We start from the raw sequence: 13,952 nt of genomic DNA on the forward strand, positions 1-13,952 counted from the left end.
GATTTTAGAGAAGAGATTTTGCGCAATATTTTTCTCTTACTAGTTTTCTTTTTTAATCAGTTCTAGGAGATTAAAATAATGGTGTTTGGTTTGTTTGTCCATTCGTTGTCCGTATCCGTCAGCTACTACCTGCCCAGGAAGTTCTCTCGCTGCAGTATAGATGAGTACCTACGTTTTCTCCAGCAAGGTGGGGGCAGCTGTCTCTTCAACAAACCCAGCAAGGTGAGACTGAGCGGAATTAAGCTTTTTGGCTTTAAACACCTGCACTGTGATAGTAAATTGGCATCAGTGAAGGTTCTTTTTTATATATACCCCCCCCCCTTTTCTCCCCAATTGTATCCGGCCAATTACCCCACTCTTCCTAGCTGTTCTGGTCACTGCTCCACCCCCTCTGCCAATCCGGGGAGGGCTGCAGACTACCACATGCCTCCTCCGTGGAGTCGCCAGCTGTTTCTTTTCACCTGACAGTGAAGAATTTCACCACAGGGATGTAGCGCGTGGGAGGATCACGCTATTCCCCCCAGTTCCCCCTCCCCCCTGAACAGGCGCCCTGACCGACCAGAGGAGGCTCTAGTGCAGTGACCAGGACACATACTCACATCTGGCTTCCCACCCACAGACACAGCCAATTGTGTCTGTAGGGACGCTCGACCAAGCCGGAGGCAACACGGGGATTCAAACCGGCGATCCCCGTGTTGGTAGGCAACGGAATAGACCACTACGCTACCTGAACACCCCAATCAGTGATGTTTTTATACAGGTTGAACAGAATACATCTAGCCTCTGCTACGTTTTGTCCAACATCTTTTACCTTCACCCTCGCCTGAAAAACAAAGTACTTATCTGCCCTTCCCCAGCTCTCGGTATTTACAGTAGTAGCAAACAAGGAAAAAACTACCTTTCTTTAAAGGCATGATCAGACACGTTGAATTAAGTGATGTTAAGATGAGTCAGATATACAAATCCTCTTAGCAGTACGTCAGTGATTCTGTTGTTTTGAATGTGCTGGTATCTGACTGACAGCTCTGGTGAACTTTGACGTAATCTTGTGATTCAAATGTTCCCTTCCAAAAACTGTCCCCATAGCTGCTGGACCTGCCGGAGTGTGGCAACGGATATGTAGAGCTGGGGGAGGAATGTGACTGTGGATCCCATTTGGTGAGTATACTTTGATTAACTTATTTGTCATTGCTGTCCTTGTAGTGTGCAGTTTGTTGGTAGATTTTTTTCCCCTTTTTTTCTTCACAGAAGTACGTCACAAATATTGCATTGAAATAGTAAGTGGTGTTGAAAGGTTATTTTCAATGCACAAAAATCAGTCAAATATATAAGGGACAGGCGGCAGGGTGGCACAGTGGTTAGCGCGGTTGCCTCACAGCAAGAAGGTCCTGGGTTCGAGCCCTGGGGTAGTCCAACCTTGGGGGTCGTCCCGGGTCGTCCTCTGTGTGGAGTTTGCATGTTCTTTCCGTGTCCGCGTGAGTTTCCTCTGGGGGCTCCGATTTCCTCCCACCGTCCAAAGACATATCGGTCAGGTGAATCGACCGTACTAAATTGACCCTAGGTGTGTGTGTGTGTGTGTGTGTGTGTGTGTGTGTGTGTGTGTGTGTGTGTGTGTGTGTGTGTGTGTGTGTGTGTGTGTGTGTGTGTGTGTGTGTGTGTGTGTCAGTCAGCCCTGTGATGGCCTGGCGGCCTATCCAGGATGTCTCCCTGCCTGCCACCCAATGACTGCTGGGATAGGCTCCAGCGACCCTGAGAGCAGGATAAGCGGTTCGGTTAACGAATGGATGGATGGAAATAACACTGTTATATGTTGTATACATACAGTTGTATTATCCAGTAAGATACAAGGTCCATAGAGAGGTTGATACAGAGCACTGGACACATACTTGATAAATGGGGTGTAAATTAAATTAAGTGTAAAAAGAACCATAATATAAACCACAGAGAGTCATGTTTGTTTTTTTTTTTTTTGTTTTGTTTTGTTTTTTGGGATTTCCCCCCCGTTTTCTCCCCAATTGTACCTGGCCAATTACCCCACTCGTCCGAGCTTTCCCGGTCGTTGCTCCACCCCCTCTGCCGATCCAGGGAGGGCTGCAGACTACCACATGTCTCCTCCGATACACGTGGAGTCGCCAGCCGCTTCTTTTCACCGGACAGTGACGAGTTTCACCAGGGGGACGTAGTGCGCGGGAGGATCACGCTATTCCCCCCAGTTCCCCCTCCCTCCCTCCTGCCCGCCCGCCCGCCCGCACAGGCACCCCAACCGAACAGAGGAGGCACTAGTGCAGCGACCAGGACACATACCCACATCCGGCTTCCTACCCACAGACACGGCCAATTATGTCTGTAGGGACCCCCGACCAAGCCGGAGGTAACATGGGGATTCGAACTGGCGATCCCCATGTTGGTAGGCAACGGAATAGACTGCTGTGCTACCCGGACACCCCCTGAAGAGGCTCATGTTTTTGCTTGACATGTGCTATAAGCATTTTCTGACCTATAGGACTGTGCCCGGAGTGGAGGGGCCTGCTGTAAGAAGTGTACCCTTACCCATGACGCCATGTGCAGTAATGGCCTCTGCTGCAGAGACTGCAGGGTGAGTATGCTTTGATACTCCGCAGCAATTTGACTAGTGAGTTTGTCACAGATGGTGATCAAGGCCCTGATCAATTCCTTTTTTTCCCCCTCCTCCTTCCATTTTTTTCCCTTCATCTTGCTTTCTCTGTTGTTGTGTTTGACAGTATGAGCTAAGAGGGGTGACATGTCGCGAGGCTGTCAATGACTGTGACATTCCCGAGACCTGTACTGGAGACTCCAGCCAGGTAACTGAGATCCAGTCCTGGTGTGTATTTGATAAAATGCCATATATCTCTAATCTTCAATTTTTTTGTTTTATCTTTTTATTCATTAAACTGATGGACAAAGTAAATTCTGAGCCAGGGGCTTTACTGTGGAATGTATTTTATTTTTCACTTTTGAACAAAATTTCCCATTTGTAAAACCTGTTCCTGCCCTTGCAGTGCCCCCATAACGTCCATAAGCTGGATGGCTACACGTGCGATGCTGGCCAGGTAAAGTCATGGTTTGTTATGGGACCCAGCTTTTTTTTTTCCAATATCTTTTTTATATAATTTATTTCTATATCCCTCCTTCCTTTGTCTTTCTCCCTCTCTTACCTGTCCTTCTGCATCCCTTCCAGGGCCGTTGTTATGGTGGTCGCTGTAAGACCAGAGATGGCCAGTGCAGGACTCTGTGGGGCCATAGTAGGTTTGGATTGGATGTTGAGCTGTAATTCATGATAACTTATTGCCCTCTTCTGGTGGCATCAGAAGTTGCAAGGCCTTAATTGGTGTTGGTTGTGTTCATACCTTTATGATTGATAATAATAATGATGATGAGGATGATAATAATATTATTATACTTGTATACCAATAAGAAAATACAGGTGACCATTCAAGACAATTTCATGACCATAGTTACAGTAACTGGAAAAAGCATAAAGCATTATAGCCCCGGTGGCATTCCTAATGATAAACCTAAAGCTATATCTAGTCAGAGACTGATTTTTAAGCTTGCTTGTATTTGCCCTAATGGGCCTTGATTTCAGAAACTAATATTCTCAATAAGTTGTATTTAGGGTGAAGAGACACACATACACTGTATTTTATTTTAATTTTCAGAAATGTTGGGTAATGCTACTTAATAGGGATGTAACGATACGCTCAACTCATGATACAATTCCCGATACGATTTTCTCCTGATTTTTTTTTTTAACAAAATTAGATTGAAGACAGATTATGACTTAAGATTCCTTTATTTCTCACACAAAAGTCTACAAAATATATTTTCTCTTATCTTTATCAAATTAAAGAATCCTTTTTTTATTTCTGAGGTAGGGTATAAACTGTGCAAAACAATGCATTTTCCTTTTCTTTGTAAAAGGGGAACTGAAAATATCTTTTGTTTTAAATAACCCCCCCCCCCAAAAAAAACAAAACTAAAATGTTAAAACAGATCCCAAATCAAATAAATAAATGAATATTACAAATAAAGATAATCTCTTCAAATAAACAAACTAAGGCTTGGCCTGTTTTCCTAGCTTGGAATTTACATGTTTTTTTTCTCTAAGGAATATCAATATATCTATATTTTCAGGCAGAAGCTGCGATCTCTGGACATTCACAACGTCCCACCTGTTGCCGCCATGTCTTTGCTCCTTGATACAGCTACTGACGCGAGTGATGACGTCGAACAAGCGACCTCAAAAGTAGATGCCGTTTAAAAAGTGTATCGCGAATCATTTTTCACCTCACCGATTTGAATCGTCACTTATTTGTATCGGGAATTTACTGTATCGTGAAGTATCGTTACATCCCTACTAAATAATGGGCCAATCAAGCTATGGCTTACAACGTGCTAAAGTGAGCAACTCCCTTCCCAGATTCTGCTGACAGGTTCTGCTATGAGAAACTCAACTCTGAGGGCACAGAGAAAGGCAACTGTGGTTGGGATGCCAATGGCCAGGGATGGGTGCAATGCAACAAACAGTGAGTGAACAACATCTCTCGTTAAACTGCACTATCAAAGCTTAACACAACGGATATTTATTAAGAAAATTAGTTGTGGGCGTCTGGGTAGTGTAGCGGTCTATTCTGTTGCCTACCAACACGGGGATTGCTGGTTTGAATCCCCATGTACCTCTGGCTTGGTCGGGCGTCCCTACAGACACAATTGGCCGTGTCTGCAGGTGGGAAGCCGGATGTGGGTATGTGTCCTGGTCGTGACACTAGCACCTCCTCTGGTCAGTTGGGGCGCCTGTCCGGGGGGGGGGGGGATAGCGTGATCCTTCCACACACTACATCCTCCTGGTGAAACTCCTCACTGTCAGGTGAAAAGAAGTAGCTGGCGACTCCACATGTATTGGAGGAGGCATGTGGTAGTCTGCAGCCCTCCCCGGCTCAGCAGAGGGGTTGGAGCAGCAAGCGGGACGGCTCGGAAAAGTGGGGTAATTGGCCGGATACAATTGGGGAGAAAAAAGGGGGGAAACCCCCCCCCCAAAAAAATGTCTTGATGACAGAAGCTTTTGGCTTCCTTCTCATTGTTTTTAACTCTCTCTCTCTCTCTCTCTCTCTCTCTCTCTCTCTCTCTCTCTCTCTCTCCCCCCATCTGTGTCTCTCTCACTTACTCTCTCCCTCTGTGACAGAGATGTCCTCTGTGGCTTCCTGTTCTGTACCAACCTGACAAGCAAGCCACGTTTTGGAGAACTGCAGGGGGAGCTGACCAGTTTGACCATCTTCCACCAGAACAGATACCTGGACTGCTGGTCAGACCACTGGCTCTTTTCTTGCTGTCAATGAGGCTTAAGTGATAACGTTGAGTAGTGACAATGTAGTGGAGTATTTCCTCGGTGCAACAGAGGACGTACAACCCAGAGGGCTTTAAAAACCCATTCAGATATCTCATACAAGGAAAATACACTTTTATTGGCACTGGATCCTAGTCAAGTTAATTTAACACTTGGGGTTGATTTCATTCCAGGCCCCATAATGTAATCAGACAGAGCACTAACTAGGTAGGGGTGGAAAAACCCTGGACTGATAGACAGATGGAAAGAGAGGAATGAAGGAGACAAAAGAAGTATGATTGAAGTTTTGAATAAGTGACGACGAGGGTAACAGAAACGGAGAGGTGGAGCACCGAGAGAAAACCTTTCCAGTTTAAAAGGAGGAGCAGAGAGAGAGAGAGAGAGAGGTCCACATGAAAGCGAGAGAGGTGAAAGAAAGATGAGTAGGCGGACAGTGCCAGGAAAAAAAATAGTTTTGTAGAAGGGAAAACTGATCCTGAACATGACACCATCAAGATTGGTCAGATAGTAGCCTTCTAGTCACTCACTTGTGTGTATGTGTGAGTTTTAGAGAGAGGCTGTGAGCAGACGGAGAAATGCATGGAAAGCAGATTCCTGCTGTCAGTATTGTGGGTAAATGGAGGCGCAGGATTAGGTTTGGCATGTATGTAATATAGTGAATACAGGATAAATGGTTAATGTATTGTAAATGTGTTCATCAGAATAAAAACTGACCAGATTATCCTGTTTCAGCCTGGCCTTGACAGGGGGAATATGTAGTTTAGTAGTAAATGAGAAGAAACACTTCTGAGAGCGTGTCCGCATAGCGTAGCGGTCTATTCCATTGCCACCAAAATGGGGATCGGCGGATCAAATCCCCCGCGTTACCTCCGGCTTGGTCGTGCATCCCTATAGACACAATTGGTCATGTCTGCGAGTGGGAAGCCGGATGTGGGTATGTGTCCTGGTCGCTGCACTAGCGCCTGCTCTGGTCGGTCAGGGCGCCTGTTCGGGGGGGAGGGGAAACTGGGGGGAATAGCATGATCCTCCCATGCGCTACGTCCCCCTGGCGAAACTCCTCACTGTCAGGTTAAAAGATGCGGCTGGAGATTACACATGTATCGGAGGAGGCATGTGGTAGTCTGCAGCCCTCCCCGGATCGGTAGAGGGGGTGGAGCAGTGACCGGAACAGCTGGGAAGAGTGGAGTAATTGGCCAAGTACAATTGGAAGAAAAGGGGGAAAAATCCCCCCCACCCCCCAAAAAAAGAAATACTTCTGAGAACCAGTAAAGAAAAACAAAATAAGAATTTTTTGGGGGCGTCCGGGTGGCATGGTCTATTCCGTTGCCTGCCAGCATGGGGATCGTCAGTTCGAATCCCCGTGTTGCCTCCGGCTTGGTCGAGCGTCCCCACAGACACAGTTGGTCGTGTCTGCGGGTGGGAAGCCAGATGTGGGTATATGTCCTGGTCGCTACACTAGTGCCTCCTCTGGTTGGTTGGGGCGCCTGTTCGGGGGGGAGGGGGAACTGGGGGCAATAGTGTGATCCTCCCATGCGCTACGTCCCCCTGGTGAAGCTCCCCACTGTCAGGTGAAAAGAAGCGGCTGGCGACTCCACGTGTATTGGGGGAGGCATATGGTAGTCTCTGCAGCCCTCCCCAGATTGGCAGAGGGGGTGAAGCAGCGACCGGGACCGCTCGGAAGAGTGGGGTAATTGGCCGGATATAACTTGGGAGAAAAGGGGGGGGGGTAAAAAAAATAATATGCCCGCGACCCTGAGAGCAGGCTAAGCGGTTTGGATAATGGATGGATGGGTAGAAATAAGATGGAGTCATGGTCCATGCTCCACTGTCTTTCTCTGACTAGCTGACCTGTGCTGTGTGCAGGGGGGGTCATGCAGTGCTGGAGGACAGCTCAGATCTGGGCTACGTGGAGGACGGGACTCCATGTGGGCCTAACATGATGTGTCTGGAACGCCGCTGCCTCCCTGTCCCAACATTCAACCTTAGCTCCTGCCCCGGCTCCTCCTCCTCACGCATCTGCTCCCATCATGGGGTGAGTCTGTCTCTGGCCAGGGAAATTACAGTCAGAGATTTAGGTTGGATATATAATACACATGGTTGTATAATGATTTGTCTGGGAAAAAAAGATCACTGTTCTCTCTTTCACTTCTTATGCTGTTTTCAGTGTTTGATTATGGAAGTCATGCTGATCCACGACGCTGATATTATACCGACAACTTTGGATAGTTAATTTTAGTTTTGGTCATGTAAACGAGCGAGTAGGTGTCTGTGAAGGGGAGCAAACCTCGTTTCTGACCTCACCATCTTCCTCTCACTCCTCTTGCCTCCTGTTTTTCCCCAGACGTGCAGTAATGAGGTGAAATGCATCTGTGACCCAGACTACACAGGGAAAGACTGCAGTGTGTTTGACCCCATCCCTGAGCCCACCCCTCAAGAGGGACCAGAAAGATATAAAGGTAACCCCTCTCAACTTCTATGTGCCCCAGTCTATACACTGCCCCTCAGTAACCAGACACAATATGATGACCGTATTTGCCCCATTTTCAATCAGCTACTGTGGCTCTGACCTTTCAGAAATCTGCCCTCACTTGTAAAACACAAAAGAAAATGAAGGAAAGACCCTGAACAAGAATAAGTCCAAACTCATGTATTTTCCCTCAGGCAGAGAAACAGTGTATGTAGTCTACATATGATCACAAAAGTATCCTATATCCAAGAGTATATAAGTATTTTCATTGCACTCTCTTTCCCTGAGGTTTTGTGAAGGGAGAAAATCTGAGTCCCATCACCACCGCTAAAAGATATTAAAAAGAAATGCCCACTGACAGTGTTACTATACTAGTAGATAACGTGAATTGCCAGGGTTGGCGTCCAACATTTTTTAGTCTTTTGATGCATCCTAATGCCATCACTTAACCCATTTTAGTGAGTTTGCTGACATCTACAGGTCAAAAACTATCTAAAGGGTAAAAACATGCCAGGCTGGTCTTGGTACTCTGTAATGTTTATAGCATAGAGCAGTAGTATTCAATTATGTGCCATGGAGGTCCATATTGGTGCAGGTTTTCTCTCCAACCAAACACTACACCATCTGATTTTACTGATTAACACAACTACAAACGGAAAGGAGGACTAATCAGTGATATTAGCTGGTGCAGTGTTGGGTTGGAAATAACCTCGCTTCGCTTCTCGGCCTTTTGGCTTAGATCAAGTGTAGTATCTGTTCTTATCAGTCTAATATCTGATACGCCCCCTACCTGGGGACCATATATTACAAACTGATTTTTTGAACAGGGCGATGGAATAGGGACTTGCTCCGTCCACTCCACGCATTGACCTGGTGTTGCGGTACCTCCAGGAACAGTGCACCCCTCTGGGCAGCACGGTGGCGCAGTGTTAGCTCTGTTGCCTCACAGTAAGAAGGCCCTGGGTTCAAACCCCAGGGTTGTCCAACCTTGGGGGTCATCCCCCACCATCAAAAAGACATGCATTTTAGGGTTAATACTCTTGTCTGTGCCCTTGACCGAGGCATGGCAAGACAAACTGGAGTTGGTCCCGGGGCGCTGCATGGCAGCTGCCCACTGCTCCTAGCTACACAGCTATTAAAGTTGATTAAATGCAGAGCATAATTTCCCCATGGGGATCAATAAAGTATCTCAAAAAATTTTTTAAAAATAATAAAAAAATAAAAACCTGAATACACATGGACGTCCATGGCACCTAATTGAATACCACTGGCACAGCCGAATAAACACAGCTGCAGCTATTAATGTCAAGAATGGGTATGTTGGATGTAGATGTGTCAGAGAACCAGCATTGCCAGTACTATTGACAGTTGTTCATGCTGGTTCTGTCTGTCAGTGCGGATAGGTGTGCTGGCACACCTAAATTAAACGGACCCTTTATTAATGTTAGTAGTGGCAGCTATGTTTATCCTGCTATGCTAACATCACAAAGCCTGGCATGGTTTTAACCTTTACTTGATTTTTAACATGTAGATGTCAGCAAACACAATAAAAGGGTCTAGGGTTTAGTTACTCTTTAAATTAACTGCTGATACCACAAGTTGGCAAAGCGTTTTGTTTTTCGATTCCCAGCCCCCATTGCATACTGTTTTGTTTTTTTGTTGATTTTTTTTTATCTTATCCCATCCTGGCCAAATCCTTGACTCCCACAGGTCCCAGTGGTACCAACATCATTATAGGCTCCATTGCAGGGGCAATCCTGCTGGCAGCGATAGTCCTAGGGGGAACTGGCTGGGGATTTAAGTAAGAGCTCTGGCATGCCTTCATCTGTATGTGCCTGCTGTGTGCTTCTGTCAGCTAACACACACGCCTGCGGGTGAACAAGGAACGCTTACTTTACTGTAAAGAGTTCTGTGCTTGCTGTCTTATCTAAACTTACAACTAGAGGCCATATGGGTTGGCTGCTACATGCTACCTGTTGTGCATGGTGTCATCCAGCATGGTGTGGAAGTGGAGGTTTGAGGTTTTGCACAAGACATGTTGAAATTGTTCAAGTTATAACCTCCAACGCTGTCTTTGGGAGGGGGGCGGAGTCGGCTTGTGTTCATCACATGAATGCGTCTCTGTGTGTGTGGGGAAAAAGCAGTGGTTCAGCCTGGATTCACATGGATTCTCCTTCGAGACTGCCGGCCGGAGAGATGCAGTTGGCGAACACATGCAGTACGAGGGTGGGTGTTTGAATTAAGATAGGGATCGATTGGCCACTAAATTGGGAGAAAAAGGGAAAAATCAGAAATAAAAGTTAAAAAAAAAGAAGTTATAAGCTCTCTGAAGATGGATTGTCTCTCATGGTGTGTGTTTGTGTCATGTATTAGGAAAAACCTAACCTGCTTTGAAGGGATGTACCTACATTTTGGTTTTTAAGCTCCTTGATCAAAATTCTGATGTGCAATGAGCAGATTTGCTGAAGTTTCACCTCTGTCTCATTGATTTAGTTTACTGTAGTTTATAGTAACACTTTAAAGTATGTGGTGGACAATATAGGCTACACTTCTTTGCATAAATTGACTACCATAGTCAGTTACACACAACAGAAATGACTACGTACCCTGTTGTTATATAATCGTAATATTTGCCAGGAATGTGGTATATCACATTAGGTTTAGCAGGTTTTCTATAGCATTCATCGTCAAATAAATTGGTATTTATTTTAAAATTGATGGAGCTTCAAGCAGAAGCCTAGATGCTTTTGTTTGTAACGCCTCTCATTCTCCACCCTGCATGACTGAATTAAACTTTACATTCTCTACAGTAGTTACAGCATGCCAAGAAATAAAGAGCTGTGGCTTACAAAGAAGCATTAGACCTGCCTTAGGTCTGATGTGAATGTAGCGCTGGTTGAATTTTATGGTAAATTCTCAAGTAGTCATGTATGCTGTTAGGCAGTTTGACGTTTCCTGGCTTCAGAATCACATCCATATTTTTGATTTGAAACGCCAGATGGGAGGTTTATCTGGACAGGCTGTGTGCTGTGCTTGGCTTTCTAAAATGGCTTGGGTTTGTTACATGTGCTTTCATATTGCCTGTTGCTTGTATGTGATAAAAAAAAATAATTTCTAGTCTCTCCACCTCACTTTTCTGTCCCTGTGTTTTTGCTCCCTTCACTTTTTTTCCACTGGTTCTCCTCATTGCTCCTGTATCACACCGGATCCAGAAACATCCGACGAGGAAGGTATGATGATCCTGCCCAGCAAGCCATGGTCTGATGACCCTGCACCAAAGCATGACCCACGTTGTCGACCACCACATATTGTTCCATCTCGTCTTTTTACCCCTCTTGTAGCATTGTGCTCTGACCGATTTGTAGCCTCACTCACTCGCTGTAGTACAGTCGTTTGTCACCCTCTTATACACCTGCACGTTTTCACCCATTATATTTTTCCACATGTATTCACACATAAAACACTGTTCCCAGTCTGCATACAGACCAGTTCAAGACTAATTGAGGTCATTTGTTTGCTTTGTGTGATGTTGGCCGCATGGCTGTGGCCATCCCCCTACAGCTAAGACCTTTTATGACATTATAGCGCTCACTAGGCATCTCTCTTTTCGTCCCCACGTTAACCTGTTTGTCATGGACACGTTGAAGCTGCTATTTCTCATGGGACTCTGCATTTGCATCCTTCATTCAGCTACTGTGCCTCGCAAAAGTATTCAACCCCCTTGACAGTCATCATTAATTTCTGGATTCTAAACGATAATCACACATCTGTTCCTGAACAATATTATTTTTGTTAACCCATAAGCTCTAACAGCATGTTCCCAAAGCCAAAATAAGTTGTTTCACTGACTTTTTGTAAATAAATTAAAAACCAAAATATAGTGCTTGAATAGGTATTCAACCCTCATATATCAATACTTTGTAGAGTACCCTTTTGGTGCAATAACAGCCATGATTCTCTTGGGGTAAGTATGTACAAGCTTTGCCCTTTCTTCTTGGCAGAATTTGTACAAGTCTTGGAGGTTGGTGGGATGGCGCCTCTGGACTCCGATTTTCAGTCTGTGCCACTGTTTTTCAATGGGGTTGAGGTCTGAACTTTGACTTGGCCATTCCAAAACGTTCACGTTTTTGTTGCTGAGCCATGCCGTTGTTGCTTTAGCCTTGTGCTTAGGATCATTGTCCTGCTGGAAGGTGAACCTTCTCCCAAGCTTCAGTTTTATGGCAGACTGCAACAGGTTTTCTTCCTATATACTATATATATGTTTTGTTTTACTATTTTATTAATCCCTGTGGGGGAAATTCTTTCTCTGCATTTAACCCATCCTAGCTGTGTAGCTAGGAGCAGTGGGCAGCCGCCGTGCAGCACCCGGGGGTCAACTCCATTCGTCTTGCCGTGCCTCGGTCAGGGGCATAGGCAGGAGTATTAGCCCTAACATGCATGTCTTTTTTGATGGTAGGGGAAACTGGAGCACCCGGAGAAAACCCAGTGCAGCCACAGGGAGAACATGCAAATTCACACAGAGGACAACCTGGGATGACCACCAAGGTTGGACAACCCCGGGGATCAAAACCAGGACCTTCTTGCTGTGAGGCGACAGCGCTAACCACTGGGCCACCGTGCCACCATATTTCCTGTATTTAGCTCCATCCATTCTTCCCTCAATTTGAACAAGGTTCCCAGTGCCTGGAGATGAAAAGCAACCCCATAGCATTATGCTGTCGCCACCATACTTAACTGTAGGGAGGGTGTTTTTTAGGGCAGGAGCAGTGTTGGGTTTGTGCCACACAACACTGAGTTTTGGCCAAAAAGCTCAACTTTCATCTCACCTGACCACAAAACCTTTACCCACATCCTAACTGGGTCTCTCTCATGCTTGGTAGCAAACTCCAAGTGTGCTTTCATATGAATAATTTTGAGCAACAGCTTCTTTCTTGCCACCCTGCCATATAGGCCAGATTTAAGGAGAGCCTGTGATATGGTTGACTCAAGCACCTTTACTCCACTTTCAGCCACTGACCTCTGGAGCTCCTTCAAAGTGATTGCAGGATCGTCTGTGGCCTTCCTCACCAGCCCACGTCTTGCTCGGACACTTAACTTTGAGGGATGGCCTGTCCTACAAAGCGGGTGGATGGTGTGATACAGCTTCCACTTTCTGACAATGGATCCACCAGTGGTCCGTGGGACATGCAAACACTTGGATATTGTTTTGTATACCTTCCCCACCTTCTGCATTTTAATCACTTTGTCTCTTACTTCAGTATTGTGCTGCTTTGTCTTCATTTCCTGATGGAGTTCACGCCTGGCTAATGAACTTTACACAGAGTGCTTTTTATACCCATAAATGAGACCGTTACTTTAATATCTTACAGGTGCACAATAATTATATCCAATTGTGTTTACCTGAGTTTGTTTTAGGAATAATTTAATAACCCCAGAGAAGTGGCTGATGAGATGAGATGAGATGAGTTTGTTTGAGGAATAATTTGTCATTTGTGTAAACTTGGAGTTTTCAGAGCACAAGGGGTTGAATACTTATGCAAGCACTATATATTTTAGTTTTTAATTTACTAATAAAAAGTCAGTGAAACATAACTTATTTTGGCTTTGGGAACATGCTGTTAGAGCTTATGGTTTTCACAAAAATAATATTGTTCAGGAACAGATGTGTATGGGTGTGAGTATCTTTTATAATCCAGCAATTAGTGATGACTGTCAAGAGGGTTGACTACTTTTGCAAGGCGCTGTATATCACATGTTGCTGGGTCAGACCACCGTGTCATCTTTGGGATGTTGGTGTTAATAAGGGCTGCAATAAAAAAAGAGAGCAACTCTGTTTAAAATGCTTGTTTTTGGTTTGTGTTTTCGACCCACCTAGAATTGTTCATGCTCTATATTTTACTTTTAGCAAAGTTTTTTTTTCATGAGCTGTTCTTTGCATCAAATTTTCTCACTCTCTCCTTTCTTTTCTTCCCTCATCTTTTCCTTACTATTTTCTTTCGCCCTTCTTTCTCTTTTTTCCCCCCTTCCTTGTTCTTCTCTTCCTTTCAGATCTGGAGGGGGATGAATCGTACATCCGTCTGCTGTCTTCCCTTTCTTCCTTACACTGTGTCCAGTCCACTC

At 45.2% G+C, this 13,952-nt stretch overlaps 1 protein-coding gene and 1 non-coding gene across 2 annotated transcripts in view; both read left to right on the plus strand.

The window, feature by feature from the left end:
* adam11 (ADAM metallopeptidase domain 11) overlaps positions 1–11,096 on the plus strand; it is a 51,832-nt gene extending 40,736 nt beyond the window's left edge. Inside the window, exons 14-25 of the mRNA XM_056296695.1 lie at positions 123–222; positions 1,087–1,158; positions 2,504–2,596; positions 2,742–2,822; positions 3,021–3,071; positions 3,200–3,263; positions 4,442–4,547; positions 5,204–5,323; positions 7,229–7,397; positions 7,707–7,821; positions 9,543–9,633; positions 11,045–11,096. Of these exons, the coding sequence (XP_056152670.1) occupies positions 123–222; positions 1,087–1,158; positions 2,504–2,596; positions 2,742–2,822; positions 3,021–3,071; positions 3,200–3,263; positions 4,442–4,547; positions 5,204–5,323; positions 7,229–7,397; positions 7,707–7,821; positions 9,543–9,633; positions 11,045–11,096 (1,114 nt within the window). The remainder of the gene's footprint in view (positions 1–122; positions 223–1,086; positions 1,159–2,503; positions 2,597–2,741; positions 2,823–3,020; positions 3,072–3,199; positions 3,264–4,441; positions 4,548–5,203; positions 5,324–7,228; positions 7,398–7,706; positions 7,822–9,542; positions 9,634–11,044) is intronic.
* LOC130128106 (U2 spliceosomal RNA) lies at positions 8,547–8,739 on the plus strand. Its single transcript, XR_008811879.1, has one exon. It is a non-coding gene; the product is annotated as a U2 spliceosomal RNA (small nuclear RNA).
* Positions 11,097–13,952: the final 2,856 nt, after the last annotated feature.

This window comes from Lampris incognitus, chromosome 17 (assembly GCF_029633865.1).
Source record: "Lampris incognitus isolate fLamInc1 chromosome 17, fLamInc1.hap2, whole genome shotgun sequence".
Classification (NCBI taxonomy): domain Eukaryota; kingdom Metazoa; phylum Chordata; class Actinopteri; order Lampriformes; family Lampridae; genus Lampris; species Lampris incognitus.